Source organism: Rosa rugosa, chromosome 1, assembly GCF_958449725.1.
Source record: "Rosa rugosa chromosome 1, drRosRugo1.1, whole genome shotgun sequence".
Classification (NCBI taxonomy): Eukaryota; Viridiplantae; Streptophyta; class Magnoliopsida; order Rosales; family Rosaceae; genus Rosa; species Rosa rugosa.
Window position 1 is genome coordinate 14,572,978 of NC_084820.1, and position 17,601 is coordinate 14,590,578.

Sequence of the window (17,601 nt, forward strand, 5' to 3'; positions counted from 1 at the left end):
GTAGTGATGATGGAATCGAACTTTGTTCTGTTTCAAGTTTGGGACTTTGGAGTTTGGAATGTAACTAAGTAGTGGTGATGGACTGATGGAGTGAGATACAAGTCCATGTTGATCTTTTGAAGTTTAAATTGTTTCCTGTTTGGATGTTTGATTGCTTAGAATTGTTGAAAATGCTTAGAATTTATCAGGTAAAATCTTTGATGAATAATGGTCCAGAAAAATGGGCTAGAACCATACAAAAGCTGAAAAGCAGTTGTACACTTGCGTAAAATGGGCCTTGAAAATGGGCCAAGACTGAATCGGTGCAGTCCACAACCGAACCGGGCCGAACCGGAAATTCGGCCTAGCCCAAGAACGTTCGGTTGTCGGTCTGAAAATGGGTCAAATCGATGGAATAGGGTCGGAGTCGGTTTGGGCCTCAAACCGACCCGCCCCGACTTATGCCCAGGCCTAGATATGCCGGTGCAGGGGACTATAGGTGGGTCATCTTCTGGCACAACAAGCAACAACACGGTCATTACTGGTATGCGGGCTAGGGTTTCTACTTCGTGCCCGTCGTTGGTGTTTCGGACTCCAGTCCCTGGTCCGGTCGGTGAGCCCTCGTTAGGTGCCTTGTTTCCAAAGAAAAAATGGCATATGGTGGTGCGTGACCTCCAAGAAACAGCTGGAACTCCGGAGCGACTTACTGGCAAACGTCGAGGTCGGGATGATGGCTTGATTATATCCCCTAAGAAGCTGAAATTGAGTTTTGCTGTGGGAAAGAGAAACCTCATTTTGGATTCTGAAAATCTTGGTTTGGACCCGGTATTGCAGGTAGAGAATACTTCTGGTAGTATGAAGAGAAAGAGAGGGTGCCCTATTAGCAGTAAGAATAGGTAGTCTTCTGCTGACAAACATAAGACCTCAAAGCATGATGAGGGCAATGAGCAACACAAGTCTCCCAAGAAGAAGCAGTCTGTGGGTAAACACTCCAACTCGAAAGGGAAGGAGATAGCTATTTTTTTAAATTTTGTTATTGGGGTGAAGCTTATGTGAGAGTGCATGGACTTCTATGAGTCTTCTATGACGTTTCTAATTTCTTGCTTGTACCACAATTGCGTGATTGGCAAGGGAGGGATAGTTGAATGATTTCTTTTCCATAGAAGGCGAGGTTTATACATTCTTAGATAGGCTTGCTTAAAAGTGAGCGTCTCAGTGATTTTAATAATCTGCTTTAGCTTAGATAGTTTAGTTCAGTTTTTTCTTGCCGAGTTTGGCTTATGTAAGTTATGGTAGACTCTGGCCATTGACTATTGATCTAATGAATTCAACTTCTATTTCAAAAAAAAAAAAAAAAAACAACAACAAAAATTAGCGTTGCCACCATTTAGCTTACCAAATCCAGCCCAAATTTTTTTTCTTAAAAAGAGTCGGGGAAATAGTTTACCATGGGAGCACCTTGTAAGCTAAAAATAGTTTTATAGCCTACCATAGGAGATGCTCTGAGACCACATTTTAATTCTTTGGAAGTGTCGACCTCCTCTAGAATCTTAGGGTCGGTTCTCTGTAAACATTATTGTTTGAGCATGACGAGTAATTGAAATTGAAATAATTACTTCCACAGATTTTCATCCCTTGAAAATTGTTGGAGTGTTGGTGGTGAAAAATTCCGATTAGGAATTTGACCCAACAATTAATGCGGACTGGAGCGGGAGCTGAATAGAGGACGATCGGGAAGCTTATATTCGTCATTGACTTGATGTTGACGAAGAGAAGAACCCTCTTAGTTTCGTAACTTGTCACCGCTCTGTGATCTCTCTCTACTGAGTCTACTCCGTAACCTCTTTCCGTCACCTCCCTCCGTAGCCTCTCTTTGTAACCTCTCTCCGCTCCGTAATCTCTCTCTGTAGTTTCCCTCCTTAACCTCCCTCCGTAGTCTCTCTCCGCTTCTTGGCCTTTACGAGGAAGCAGAGACTCCTCTTCGCCGTACCTGCAAAAGACCCTCCGATGCCTAAGTCAATATTTTTCTGAGTCAAGTATAAAAGTCTCAACTAGAGTTCGATGTCATACCTGGTCGTCTCGTCCCTATTTATAGATGACTTATGCCTTGGGCTGCAAGTACATTTGCACGGCAAGTTACCAGTAACTTGGGTGACAAGTCACCATTAAGATCGCACTTACTCCTGCAATAACCGCCACTTATTGGCGGCAATGATTGCTGTGTTGAATGCTGCATTGATCGCCGTATTTACGACGCGAATAATAATCGCATTTACTGTTTGTCATTACTTCCCTTTAATAGCCTTGATTGTAGGGTCAAATTGGTTGACCATCCCCCATGGAGCAAAATAATGCTAATCTTTCCTAACCATAAAAAATTAAAAATTAAAAAAATTTAAAAAAAAATTATGAAAGTAGTTGTCCGAGTTTCTTATCAGACCGATTTACTTGAGAATTTCGAGTTTGTAGAGATGGATACTTGAATCTTGTCTAATTGGTATAAGTGTATAACAATCAGACAGCCCGTGCTCAATTATATTGTCGGGTTGGGTTTAGGTTGGACTGGCCTAGCAGCCTGAGCCTAGAGAATCTTAAGTTTGGGCCTCCACATTTGTATGAGAGAATGCAGTGGGCTGCACTCCCACCAAAAACAATACCGAGACTGAAGGTGATTCTATTATTGATTCTGAGACTGAAGTGCTTCTCCGCCTTCAAACCAGCTTAGATGCTTTGGATGAAAAAAAAGCTTTCATCAAAGAATGTTTTTTAGACCTTGGTTCATTTCCCCAAGACCAAAGAATTCCCGCAGCTGCTCTGATTGATATGTGGACAGAGTTATATGAAGATCTCGATAAAGATTTTCTGGCCATTACAAACGTGTATGAGCTTACCACCCGAAGTTTGGCTGATCTTGTAGTCACAAGGTATGCAAGCTTCTTTGTTTCTCTTGTATGATCTTGATTCAGCTTATCTATATTCAGGAATAGATGCTGATATAACTTGCTTTTGGATTATGTTTGGCGAACAAGTGTCTTATGAGTAACTAAGTTTTGATCATAACCAGGAAGGAGACAGTGGAGGATGATGACTACTACAGTGAACACTTTGTCACCCAACATGATTTGCTCAGACAGCTCGCTGTCTACCAAGCGAAACTAGACCCAAGTAAAAAACGACTGATCATAGGCAACCGTGGAGACAATCTACCTAAGTGCTTGACTGAACAGAAGCATCAACCAATTAAACCTCGCCTGTTATCCATCTCCTCTGGTTGGTCCTCTCTCTCACCAAATACGTAATTATGCACACACATGCACATGCACCCACACATCCATGAGCACTTGCATAAATTTGAAATTTGAATAGTATTTCGGCATTCAATTTCTCCTTACTAACATCATATCGCTATTTGCAGATGAAACGTTCTCGACAAACTTACACAACATTCAACTAGCTGATGTTGAGGTTCTAGTTTTGAATTTCAACACAAAGAGTTATGCTTTACCTGAATTTGTGGAGAAAATGGTTAATCTGAAGGTTCTAAGAGTCACAAATCATGGTTTCATACCTGCTGAATTGAGTAATTTTCACCTACTGGAGTACTCTTTGTAATCTTTATTCTGAATTATCCTTATACATATACATAGAAACACATTATACCATAAGTTTTGATTAACCAAATAGCATACTAACCTTGTCCGGATGCCATTGCTTCGGTTGATGTCGTCGTAGAATACAAGATCTTCTAGTCTCTCCAGTCTCCTTATGCTATATCTTAATGGGGCAGAATGTTTAGCGTATTGACTGTGAGCCTAGGGACCCTGTATTTATATGGTCATATGTCTTAAAGTCCTAACCCATCGAGGATACAATAAGACACAACTTTACGACCAAGTAACCTTAATAGCATATCTTTAGGATCATATTAATCCTTTATTTGTTAGGTGTCCAAACAATATATTATATCACATAAACAATATATTGTAACTGGATAATCATTATTATATTCTCAACTATTTAATCATTGACTAATTGGTTTCCTTAATATCGTTACAATACATGATATGTCCAATAAAGATATCTTACATTCTCCCACTTGGACTTTCATGTATCATAACAGCAATACCAATCTTCAACTGATTAAATAATTCCTTAGTGCGCACGAGAATACATATATGATAATAACCCAACTCATGATCGGTCAAACATGTGACAAGTAAAGAGCTACACCACAGCTTACACAATCTGTTAATGTAAGAGTCCCATAACCACATTACTAGCACAATGTTCACATGATCATAAGATAATGCTTAAATGAAAATTATATGAAACTTTCTTTAATGTGATACCTTATTGTTTCATACGGTGGTCCACTTAATTATTTGAGCATCCTCAAATCTCCTGATGCTTCCAAGAAGCATGTATGCCACAACGAGCACACACTCCACTTTGCAATAAACCTTCAAGCAAAGTTAATCCTTCAATAGCTATCAATTAAAACATAAGCTGCAGCAACAATATAAACCAATAAAAATGGTCTGAATAAGTGCACAAGTAACTTTAAATATGGGTTCAATACATCCAAATAAATCTCAATGACATGTCATAAAATCCATAAAAGCATAAAAGAATAGTAACACCAGATCTTTCAATATGGCCTCAGTCCTCCCAGAGCTTGCTTACAAGCTCCCACTATTCAATTAGATCGAAACTAGCAACTAATCCCATATTGAAAGTGTGCCTAATAAAATTTTTATTTGCTAAAGCTTTAGTAAGAGGATCTGCAAGCATGTTTGCAGTCTCTATGTAAGGTACTACTATCTCTTCACTCCTTGTCTTCTGTCTAACAAATAGCTGCTTCAAAGGTATTTGCTTAGAACTAGAAGAACGCTTGTTGTTCTTGGCAAAGAACACAGCTGATGTATTATCACAATAAATGGTGATAGGGCGTTCTATAGAGTCCACTAGATGAGTCTGAGAAATAAAATTCTTCAGCCATATGCCATGAACTGTAGCTTCATGTAAAGCTGCGAATTCAGCTTGCATAGTAGAAGTGCAAATCGCCTTTTGCTTGATTGATCTCCAAGAAATAGCACCTCCAGCTAACATGAAAATAAAACCTGATGTAGACTTTCCTTCATCTTTGTCACGTCCTAAATCTGAATCCGAATAACCAACGGGTTCCAGATTGTCTACCCTTCTATAAGTGAGCATGTAATCTCTAGTTTTCTTCAAGTATCGCAAAAGTCGCTTACCTGCATTCCAATGAATGATTCCAGGATTGGACTGATATCTACTGAGCATTCCAATTGCAAAAGCTAAATCTGGACGTGTGCAAACTTGTGCATACATGACACTCCCTATCAACGATGCATAAGGCTTTCCCTCCATCGATTCTTTCTCTAAGTTATTCTGTGGACATTGACCTTTATTAAATCTGTCTCCTTTCGCCATAGGAATATCAATGCTTGCGCAACCTTCCATGTTGAACCTCTTCAAGACTCTATCAATGTAATTTGACTGAGAGAGTCCCAAAAGCTTCCGTGCTCTATCTCTCTTAATTTCTATGCCCAATACAAAAGAAGCTTCTCCCAAATCTTTCATCTCAAAACTGCTTTCCAGAAAATTCTTTGTTTCAAGAATCAGATCCAGATTATTACTTGCTAGAAGAATGTCATCCACGTAGAGAACTAAGAAGATGAAATTCCTCCCATTGACCTTGAGATATATGCACTCATCTACTTCATTCTCCACAAAACCATCTTTCACAACAACCGAATCGAATTTTAAATACCATTGCCTAGAAGCTTGCTTTAATCCATAAATTGATTTCTTGAGTCTACATACCTTGTTTTCAGCACCTTCGATTTCAAAACCTTCCGGCTGCTTCATATAGATGTCTTCTTGTAAATCCCCATTAAGAAAAGCCGTCTTTACATCCATTTGGTGTAATTTCAAATCATAATGAGCAACCAAAGCCATAATATATCTAAAAGCATCCTTCGTTGACACCGGTGAAAAAGTATCATTGTAGTCAACACCTTCTTTTTGAGTAAAACCCTTAGCTACTAGTCTCGCCTTATGTCGTTCAATTGAACCATCAGAATTTTTCTTGGTCTTAAAAACCCACTTACAGCCAATAGCTCGTTTTCCTTCAGGCAACTCTACTAACTCCCACACTTCATTATTTCTCATCGATTCTAATTCTGCTTCCATAGCTTCTTTCCATTTATTTGAATTGGCACTACAAATTGCTTGTTTGAAGGTAGTAGGGTCACTCTCTTCTCTGAAATCAAAATCAATTTCTTGCATATAGACATAATAGTCATCGGTGTTGATAGCTGGCCTCCTGACTCTTTGTGATTGTCTAACAATAGGTGGCTGAGGTGGTGGAGGAAGATCTTGAACAAGTGGTGCAGCTGCCACTTGCGGATCAATGTGCAAGGATTCATTAGGAACAACATCACCAACGTGCATGGCTTGCATGGCTTGGGGTCCATTAGGACCATGATCACCAACGTCCATCTCTTGCATGTTTTGGGGTTCCTCTTGAGTAGATGTGGCAGCAAAAGGTATGGTAACAATATTCTGTGTATTAACATCACTTGTTTGTATTTCTTCTCCCTCTTCCTCCAACACAAATTCTGGTATTCTTGGTGCAAGATGAGGATCTTCAATAAAAGTAGCTCTCATAGATTCTACAATCCGAGTAGAATGAGTAGGGCAATAAAATCTAAACCCTTTGCTATGCGGAGGATATCCTACGAAATACCCACTAGTGGTTTTGGAATCAAGTTTCTTGATCTCGGGATTGTAGATGTTAACCTCAGCTTGACACCCCCAAATGCGGAAAAAATGCAACGCAGGCTTCTTGGATTCCCACAACTCGTAAGGAGTCAAATCTACTGCTTTGCTGGGAACATAGTTAGAGATAAAGTTGGCAGTTTTCATGGCTTCTCCCCACAAAAAGGTAGGAAGAGTCGTAGTATTTATCATGCTCCTCACCATATTTAGTAAAGTTCTATTTCTCCTTTCAGCAACTCCATTCTGCTCCGGTGTCCCAGGCATAGTATATTGAGGAACAATACCGTGCTCTTGCAAGAAAAGGGCGAATGGCCCTTTATGTTGCCCTGCTTCATCATATTTGCCATAATATTCTCCTCCTCTATCGGATCTCACCACTTTAATTTTCTGGCCCAACTTATTTTCTACTTCAGACTTGTATTGTTTGAACACATCAAGGGCTTGTGATTTTTCCGAAATTAAATAGAGGTAACAAAATCAGGAAAAATCATCAATAAAAGTAATAAAATATCGGTTTCCACAAATTGTTTTGACAGAAAAAGGACCACAAATATCTGTATGAATAATTTCTAAAAGATGGGAACTTCGAGTGGATCCTTTCTTTCTTAACTTGGTAAATTTTCCTTTGATGCAACCAAGACAAATATTTAAATCCGAAAAATCTAAATCTTTAAGAAGGTCTTGTCTTTGAAGTTGCTGAATTCTTTCTTTTGAAATATGACCAAGTCTTTTGTGCCAAAGAAACGAAGATTTTGGTTGTTGAAAATGCCCCTTTTTTGAAATAGATGGAGATTTAAAACTTGAATTTTCAACAAGCATGGTTTCTGTAGAAAAAGTACAATTTAAACACCAATGATCATATAAAAGATGCGCAGTTCCCAATAAATGATTGTCTTTATAAAATTTTATTTCATCATCAATGACAAAAGTAAAACCAGAATCTCTACGAAGTTTGACAACTGAAATTAAATTTCTCCTCATAGAGGGAATAAAAGCAACATCCTTTAAATCAAAAGAAAATCCTGACTCTAATTTTATCCTAACAGTGCCTATGAAATCCACTTGAACTTTGTTTCCATTGCCCACGAACACTTGCAGCTCATCCCTTCTTGGTTTCCTCTTTGTTCTGTAACCCTGTAAAGAGTTTGTAATATGAATTGGTGAGCCGCTATCGATCCAAAAGGAGTTTGTGGGAATGGAAACTAAGTTGGTTTCAAAAATAGTAAAAACAGAAATTTTATTTGATTCAAAAACAGTGAAAACCAAAGAGTTACCTTGTTTTGCAAGCCATTTTTTGTAGCGAGAGCAATCTCGCTTCATGTGTCCATCTTTCTTACAGAAGTAGCAGAGAAAAGGTTCAGATTTTGGGTTGGAAGATCCTTTAGAATTGGAAGAACTAGGCTTCGAAGAAGTTGTAGGCGTTTTCTTTTGCACACCCCCTTGAGGCCCAAGATATGGCTGCTTCTTTTTTCCCTTTTGCTGCTGTCCTTGTTTCCCTTTTTGCACAAAATTAACAGATTTTCCCTTCTCCCGACGAAGACGTTCCTCCTCTTGAACACAATTTGAAATAAGCTCATCAGGTGTCCAGCTTTCTTTTTGGGTGTTGTAGGAAACAGTCATTTGACTAAAAGAGGGTGGTAGTGTATTTAGGATGTGGGCCACCATCACCTTCTTAGAGATGCCAAAATCTAGAGAATTAAGCTTGGCACCTAGCTCTAAAACACCCATGATGTACTCTCTGATATTTCCATTGCCATCATACTGTGATGAATTAAACTTAGATAGCAAAGCAACCCCTTCAGCCTTCTCAGACTCCTTATATTTCTTACCAATAGCATCAAGATAGTCAACAGCATACTCACAATCCTCAATGCTACCACGTACTGCCTCCGTCATGGATCGTTTCATAACCAATAAAGATAACCGGTTAGACCTCTCCCACTTTTCATACGCAGCTCGTTGTTGGTTCGTCCCGGTGGCATGTGCGCTCTCCGGTTTGGGAGTCCTAAGTGATATATCCAAATCTGCTAGTCCTAGCGAAATAATTATGTCCTCCTTCCACTTCTTAAAATTTGAACCACTTAATGGTTCAACAGAGAGAACATTGCTAGGAACTGAATTTAAACATGTAAAACAACATGAGAGAAAATATATATAAAACATGCTTAAATCAAGAACAATAAAACAAGTATAATTGTTCAAACCCCATTTTTCTTTAGTTTACATATTATATTTGATCCCAAAGATGTCATACAATATGTCTTTATTTTCTTTTCATACCGCAGGAATTATTAGAATGCATGTCTGTGAAGATGTCTTTCTCACAACCAAGATGTAAGGAGGCATCGCTTTATTGCACCCTAAAAGTACCCCAGCATGCTGATTTTAACGTATAATCAAATAAACAAATTCCAAGGCTCTATTTATCAATCATAATCGTTAAAACCACAAATCGACCAAATTCTTTATGGTCCCAAGCATACTTAAACTTTTGACCAAGGTCAATTGTTTAATTTCTTTTCTTGATATGGACTCATGGTCTAACAATACTCAACCAGCTTTATGTAAGAAAATTTAAACTGGTTCTTTATACGGTTTATGAGTTTTGTTTTTGTTATGTACCTGCATGGTTAGTGTTCTTTAGTTCGTATAGACATAAAGGTCTTCACACCAATTGTACAATCACAGCAGGCAATAGTTCATCACTTCCAGAATAAACGAAAGAAAAAAAAAATATATATATATATATATATATTCTTTAATCTGCACAAAACCTCAATTCTTTGCAATCAAGCATGCAATAAGCATCAAGAAACAATATAAACAACTACCCATAAGCAAACGATGAATCAAGGTTACCCGAATTTGAAAAAACTCACCAACTCTAGAAACTCCAAATTTTGGGAATTCACAAAAGATTAAACCATAAGATTCTAAACATACCTCAATGGAATCGTGATGCAACGAGTAGTAAAAACCCAGAAGGATTCGCATCAATTTAGTTTCTAACTCCATGAAAAGGAGCTTGAAAATTGCAAAAAAATGGAGGAAAAAGAAATTCTCCAGGTGCTGTCGTCCGCGTAGGGAAGAGAGAGAAATTCTCTTACCAAGGAAAAATAAATGACGTTGTTTTGTGTAAAGCGTTCTGACCCCTTTTTTTTTTTTTTTTTTGTTCTTTTCTTTAAAAACAAGATCCAGCAAAATTAAAATTAAAATTGAATTGTTCAATTTTGAAAACCTAAGATTTAATCAAAACAACCTTCACGATTTCTAGATGCATATGACCCGCTCTGATACCACATGTAATCTTTATTCTGAATTATCCTTATACATATGCATACATAGAAACACATTATACCATAAGTTTTGATTAACCAAATAGCATACTAACCTTGTCCGGATGCCATTGCTTCGGTTGATGTCGTCGTAGAATACAAGATCTTCTAGTCTCTCCAGTCTCCTTATGCTATATCTTAATGGGGCAGAATGTTTAGCGTATTGACTGTGAGCCTAGGGACCCTGTATTTATATGGTCATATGTCTTAAAGTCCTAACCCATCGAGGATACAACAAGACACAACTTGACGACCAAGTAACCTTAATAGCATATCTTTAGGATCATATTAATCCTTTATTTGTTAGGTGTCCAAACAATATATTATATCACATAAACAATATATCGTAACCGGATAATCATTATTATATTCTCAACTATTTAATCATTGACTAATTGGTTTCCTTAATATCGTTACTGTTTGGCTCCAATTTTGCTGCAGCTGGTCAACAGTCTCTTTTCTGCGCCGGCGTGCCAGCACCGTTCGGGTGCGGTCGTCGGGGGTGTCCCTTGACCTGACTTCTTTCAAGCAATTGTGGACGAGGAGAGCACCAACCTCGTCGTGGGATTCTTTGTGCCTCGTGGTGAGGACTTTTGCTGAGCTTCTTGAAAATCACCAAATCGATACTCGATGTTGTAGATCGAGCAGAGCGAGAACCACCGGGAAGTGAGGAGAACTTGCTAAAGCGTGACTTTAGCTTGGCTGGGTTGCTAGGGCGTTACCCTTGCTTGGCTGGTTCCGTAACCGTTGTGGTCGCGGCACTACCGTCGGCTCCCGAGGAGACTAGGACCGAAGTACGTTGACAGAGGGTTTGGTGGCACTGAAAGTCGGCTTCTGAGAAGACTAGGACTAGGAGTGTGATCACCGCTAAGAGAAAGAAAAGGAGAGGAGTTGCTCTTAGAGAGGTTTGCTCTAGAGAGAACTTAGATCATCTTAGAGATGTTGTTGTGTTGTGAATGTGTTTGTGTGTTTTAGAATGAGAGGAGAAGGTGTTTATATAGGGAAGAAAAAGAAGAGTGAAATGATGAGTGGAAGAAAAATAATGAAAGTAGATCTAAGTTCACTTGTAAAATATGGAAAAGATAGAGAAAAGATGAAATGAAAGCAAAGCATGAAAGTGCAGCAACATGGAAGTGGTGATGATCTATTAAAGAGATTGTAGAAGAAAAATATATCCAAGGAAAAAGAGAAAAGCATCTAGCTTTCTTCATGTGGGTAGGAAACATGAACATGTGAATATTGAGCTGGTTTTAGGTCAGTTTCTGCCCCTTTATTCCTTCAATTATTTCTCCAACAAGACTTTATTATATGCCTTCGACTTCTTCATATGAAATGTTCCACTATGAGTGCAGATCATCCTGACAAATTTTCAGATTTTTATTCCATGTGGTTGGGCTGAAAATGCTGCTGGACCTCTTACAGGTCCAGTTTTCCAGTTTTGCTTCTGTAGAAAATTGGGCTGATTGTTTGAAGGCCTTCCACTCAAAAAAGGCTCTTGCACTCTTCATAAGAAATGATCCTTGGGCTGTCTAGAATGGATCTGGAAAGTTTCAGCACATTTCGATTTCATTTGGTTAGTCTGCCACCCCTCCTTCCTTGTCTAGCTCGGTTTTTCCTAGCCGAAGTAGGAAAATATGCTAAAGTTGACTTGTCATACTTCCATAGTAGGCTTTATTTAGCCTCTAAATATATATTTCGAGCTTGACGACAATATATAGCTTGAGCCACTGATATTGGCTCAATTTCTCCAAGACGTACCTTGTCAGGCCAAAATGTTCATTTTGGGTCCAAACATTGCCCCCCAGACCTCGAAGTCAAAGGGTCTTCGTCTTGACTGAAGAGGTCTTGAATCAGCACTGCTCTTATAATGTCGTTGCTCCAAAGCCACTTGTATTGGCTTGACTAAAATTACTTGAACAGTAGCCTCTCTCCCTCTTAATTATACATAGTGAGCATACATATATTAATCGCCAGTCTTCCTTCGCAAACCATCCTTTGCGAGGCCATGTAATTAAAACCACTTCGCTGCCAACAATTCGCAACCCAGCTTTCGCCACAATTATTGGCAAAAATATTGATTTGACCTCCTCCACTGCTAATACCATACTAGGCATATTAAATGCCTCTTGTATATGTGCCCAGACCAATACCAATGGCCTCTTAAGTATATTAGCAAGTTCCAGCCACTATTAGGCAAGAACACAATTTTTTGCATCCTCCGCGACGCACAAATTTGAAACTCTTTTTGTATTTTTGTATTTTTGTATTTTTTTTTTTTTTTTTAAATTTTAATAAGACATTGTGAATCAAGGTTTAGACATGCGGCCCAAGTATAGTCGTCTAGACACAAATTTTCTTTCAAATCCTTTGGGCAACCTTACTGAAATGGCCAGGTGGGGGAGGGCGAACAAGAGAGGCAGAATCCATTTTGGCATGAGCTACTCCCACATAGTGGTTTAGGCCCATTTGCACGCACTTCTGGATTCAAGAACCTGTCATGAACGTTGTCCCCTTTCTAGACACCATTTCACATAGGCTATACTTATTAAGATGAGAAAGGTCATAAGTGTGAAGACAGTTCAACAAGTGTTAATAAAAGCCGCCCTTAACCTTAAGGGACCTGAACTAGGCACCAATAACGAGTTTAGGCCAATATTAACAAAAGAGACTTCACCTATTCCGTTATGATTCACAACACCTTACCAAATTCAACTTTTTTTTTATTTTTTATTTTTTAATGAAAAGAAAACGAAAAAGTAACAGAAAAATAAAAGCAAAGAAAGAAAGAAGCTAGCAACACCATGTTTGGCTAACCTCTAGAAGACCACGGGGGAGGCCATCTATGCTTCATTCCAAGCTCCGATGTATCAAAATTTGTAGGGTAAAAATTCCTCATGTGAGAGCTTGTAGGAAAAGAACAAAGATACTTCTTGTTGAAGAATTTGGAGGAATTTGGCTCGTGAGAGGGGTAATCTTGCCCCCCAAGTATCCTTGTTGGTTGGTGAAGCATGATCTTCAATTGCAATTGAGGAGATGAAGATGAGTATAAATCGGCTTTGTTACCAACTACCATATCATAGAACATGGTGTCTTCAGGATTAGCCACAGATTGGCCATTATAGACGACCACTTGCTGGTCTGAATTCTCCATATCAAGAGCTTCACTTGCTGGATAATTGTAAACAAGAGTTAACTTGTATTGATGATACTCAAATTTACAGTTGCGAAGGACAACTTGGCCACTAGAATAATTGTTCTGGCCATTCATGCAACGTGGGTTGTAGATGTGCCCTCCACATATATCAAAGCCACCGCTTGGCCTTGAAGAATATATGAAGAACTTCAAGTTGAATTGATTAATAAAGCCACAGATTGGTTTCTGTAGGCCACAACTTAATTGATAATTAAGTTGGTCCTGATTTTGATCACCTTCCCCATGACGTCCAGTAGCAGAGTCACAATTAAAATGATCATGAACTTGCTTCTTTTGATCAAAGGGATGATCGTGGGCCATATCTTGCCCCCCATGCATCTGATCAGTGGCCACGTATTTGGCTTGATCAGTGGAGAAATCAGCTATATGTTCAGAGACAATTTCATTGTCAGAAAAACATTCTTGTGGACCGTCTTCTCCATGCACAACCTCTGTGTAAGGCTGTGACTCAACAGTGAGACCCTTACGTTGATTGCCACCTATAGGCAAGTTAGTCTCAGAAATGACCTCTTCGCGAGCAGGTTCTGGAATCGTGAACTCATCGAGCCGTCGACGGTCCTCCGTGAGAGCTTTACTCAGATTCTCATGGTATGCGGTAGAATTCTTTTGAAGGATATCAAGCCGCTCTTCTATGCGCGCATTCTCTGGAATGGGAATGGGCACATAGCCTTCTATCGTCGCCATGACTTCAGGAATTTCTTTTGGTAAAGAATTTCCTCTGGCATCCCAATGATGGTGAACATAAAAAGACTCTGGTGCAGTCCCACTGGGCGTGCCAAAATGTTTGTTTTGAAGCCCGGTGGTTGAATGTCTTCAAGAAAAAAAAGAAAAAAAAAAAATTCTAACCTTGTCCCACTGGGCGTGCCAAAATGTTTGTTTTGAAGCCCGGTGGTTGAATGTCTTCAAAAAAAAAAATTCTAACCTTGTCCCACTGGGCGTGCCAAAATGTTTGGCTCCAATTTTGCTGCAGCTGGTCAACAGTCTCTTTTCTGCGCGGGCGTGCCAGCACCGTTCGGGTGCGGTCGTCGGGGGTGTCCCTTGACCTGACTTCTTTCAAGCAATTGTGGACGAGGAGAGCACCAACCTCGTCGTGGGATTCTTTGTGCCTCGTGGTGAGGACTTTTGCGGAGCTTCTTGAAAATCACCAAATCGATACTCGATGTTGTAGATCGAGCAGAGCGAGAACCACCGGGAAGTGAGGAGAACTTGCTAAAGCGTGACTTTAGCTTGGCTGGGTTGCTAGGGCGTTACCCTTGCTTGGCTGGTTCCGTAACCGTTGTGGTCGCGGCACTACCGTCGGCTCCCGAGGAGACTAGGACCGAAGTACGTTGACAGAGGGTTTGGTGGCACTGAAAGTCGGCTTCTGAGAAGACTAGGACTAGGAGTGTGATCACCGCTAAGAGAAAGAAAAGGAGAGGAGTTGCTCTTAGAGAGGTTTGCTCTAGAGAGAACTTAGATCATCTTAGAGATGTTGTTGTGTTGTGAATGTGTTTGTGTGTTTTAGAATGAGAGGAGAAGGTGTTTATATAGGGAAGAAAAAGAAGAGTGAAATGATGAGTGGAAGAAAAATAATGAAAGTAGATCTAAGTTCACTTGTAAAATATGGAAAAGATAGAGAAAAGATGAAATGAAAGCAAAGCATGAAGGTGCAGCAACATGGAAGTGGTGATGATCTATTAAAGAGATTGTAGAAGAAAAATATATCCAAGGAAAAAGAGAAAAGCATCTAGCTTTCTTCATGTGGGTAGGAAACATGAACATGTGAATATTGAGCTGGTTTTAGGTCAGTTTCTGCCCCTTTATTCCTTCAATTATTTCTCCAACAAGACTTTATTATATGCCTTCGACTTCTTCATATGAAATGTTCCACTATGAGTGCAGATCATCCTGACAAATTTTCAGATTTTTATTCCATGTGGTTGGGCCGAAAATGCTGCTGGACCTCTTACAGGTCCAGTTTTCCAGTTTTGCTTCTGTAGAAAATTGGGCTGATTGTTTGAAGGCCTTCCACTCAAAAATAACTCTTTCACTCTTCATAAGAAATGATCCTTGGGCTGTCTAGAATGGATCTGGAAAGTTTCAGCACATTTCGATTTCATTTGGTTAGTCTGCCACCCCTCCTTCCTTGTCTAGCTCGGTTTTTCCTAGCTGAAGTAGGAAAATATGCTAAAGTTGACTTGTCATACTTCCATAGTAGGCTTTATTTAGCCTCTAAATATATATTTCGAGCTTGTCGACAATATATTGCTTGAGCCACTGATATTGGCTCAATTTCTCCAAGACGTGCCTTGTCAGGCCAAAATGTTCATTTTGGGTCCAAACAGTTACAATACATGATATGTCCAATAAAGATATCTTACACTCTTTACCAAATCTGAAGAGAATCAGACTAGAGCGTGTTTCAATTCCTTCTATAACCAAGCATCCCATACAGTTGAAGAGTTTAAAGAAGATCTCTTTATTCATGTGCAGTATCGGTGAAGCTTTCAGTAATTGCTCCTTTCAAATTTCAAATGCATTGCCAAATTTAGAGGAACTGAATATTGACTATTGCAATGATTTGGTGAAATTGCCTGATGAGCTCTGCAATCTGGTTCGCCTAAAGAAGCTCAGTATCACCAACTGTCATAAGCTATCTGCCTTGCCTCGAGAGATTGGAAAACTGGAGAAGGTAGAAGTGTTGCGGCTAAGGTCTTGTACAGACTTGGTAAAACTTCCATGCTCAGTTAAAGACCTAAAGAGATTAGATTTTCTTGACATATCTGATTGCTTCAGCATTGTGGAGTTCCCTGAAGACTTTGGTGGAATGAGCAGTTTAAAAAAGATCAACATGAGAAAGTGTTCAAGATTGCAAGAGCTGCCTTCATCAGTTTTGGATCTTGAGCAGTTACGGGAAGTGGTATGTGATGAAGACACAGGTGATTTATGGGAACTCTTCTTACCCAATCTCAGAAACCTCCATGTAAAGCTGGTCAAAGAAAATCTCAACCTGAATTGGCTACATAACCTTCAAAAAATTTTGACGACCTGTTTTTCCTTGATAAATTTTAATGCAAATGTATCTGTGATTTGTATTGTATACTCTCTACTTCTATCTTACAAATTTTTTTTTTCCTTAGGTTTTGAGACCTGTATATCGTCAATAAATGTTAAAGCCTTTTTTGTCTAATCTGTGTTGCATTGATTCTAAATATCTAAGGTCTTCAGTGTTGCAGCATAGCATGAAATACTCCGCGGCAAATATATGTGAATGCCTAGCTCCTTTTTGAAAAAGTGATTTCATGCACGCAATCTCTTGGAAGTTGGAAGCATAAGTGATACAAACAATCACTTCAATTCAGTATCAAAGCATCGTGGGATGGAAATGCAAATTTCTTTGGTACCCTGCGTTGTGGGAATGATTTGCTTGTTCCGAAAGTGCTTAGAGCTCGGAAGCTCGTTTTAGTGCCGTATTGTTACCGACACCGTAGTCCGCAGATGCTGGAGAGCTCAACAGCCTTCTTCCTCGTAAAATAGTATATTTCACTGATTTTTTTCCGATAATTTGAGGAAGTTGTTGGTCCACTAATTTTAGAAATTCTCACTGTGATGACACAACTGTAGTCCACGGCGCTTGGCCCCTTGAGCAAGTAATCGAAAAACGAAGATGCTCAATTGCTCATCATCAATCCCTTTTGGTCAATACAAATTGGAAAGATGATCATGTTAAGGAAGAACTAGAAAATTAATGTTAAGAATGCATGGAGACTATTGAGTTTTGAGTTTTCATCTCTCAAAAAACTGTTGGAGCAAAATAATGTCATCTTTCCCCAAACATAAAATAAAATATTTATTATCTAAAAAAAAAAATTTATAAAATGAGTTGTTAATTTAATTTAAGAACACAAAAAATGGGACCGATTTAAATTATGAAAATTTCAAGTTCGCAGAGATGTTTACTCGAATCTTGTCTAATTGGTGTACCCAATCATACAAACCCGTGCCCAATTATAATGTCGGGTATAAGTTTGGGCCTCGACATTTGCATGAGAGAATACGGCCCACTTCACTCCCACCAAAAACAATACTGAATCATCCAAACTCAACAGTGTGAACTCTTCAAGGATTCTTTAGACAGAGAGAGAGAGAGAGGGAGCTGCGCCACGGTCAAATGGAAACCGGAAAAGAAAGAAGCAAGCAGGGTGGCTCTATCCATTTCAGGTGTCGTCAAATGAAGAAGAAGGTAAACCCGAACTTATTATGGTTATGAGTTTGTTTGGTTTGCTTCGC

At 39.2% G+C, this 17,601-nt stretch overlaps 1 protein-coding gene across 1 annotated transcript; it reads left to right on the forward strand.

Annotated features, from left to right (window-relative positions):
- The first annotated feature begins 456 nt into the window (after positions 1-456).
- On the forward strand, positions 457-16,353 carry LOC133709763 (probable disease resistance protein At5g66910). Its single transcript, XM_062135657.1, has 5 exons — positions 457-865; positions 2,609-2,903; positions 3,044-3,249; positions 3,395-3,559; positions 15,805-16,353. Exons 1-5 carry the CDS (start codon positions 457-459, stop codon positions 15,861-15,863), a joined length of 1,134 nt encoding a protein of 377 aa, XP_061991641.1. The 3' UTR covers positions 15,864-16,353.
- Positions 16,354-17,601: the final 1,248 nt, after the last annotated feature.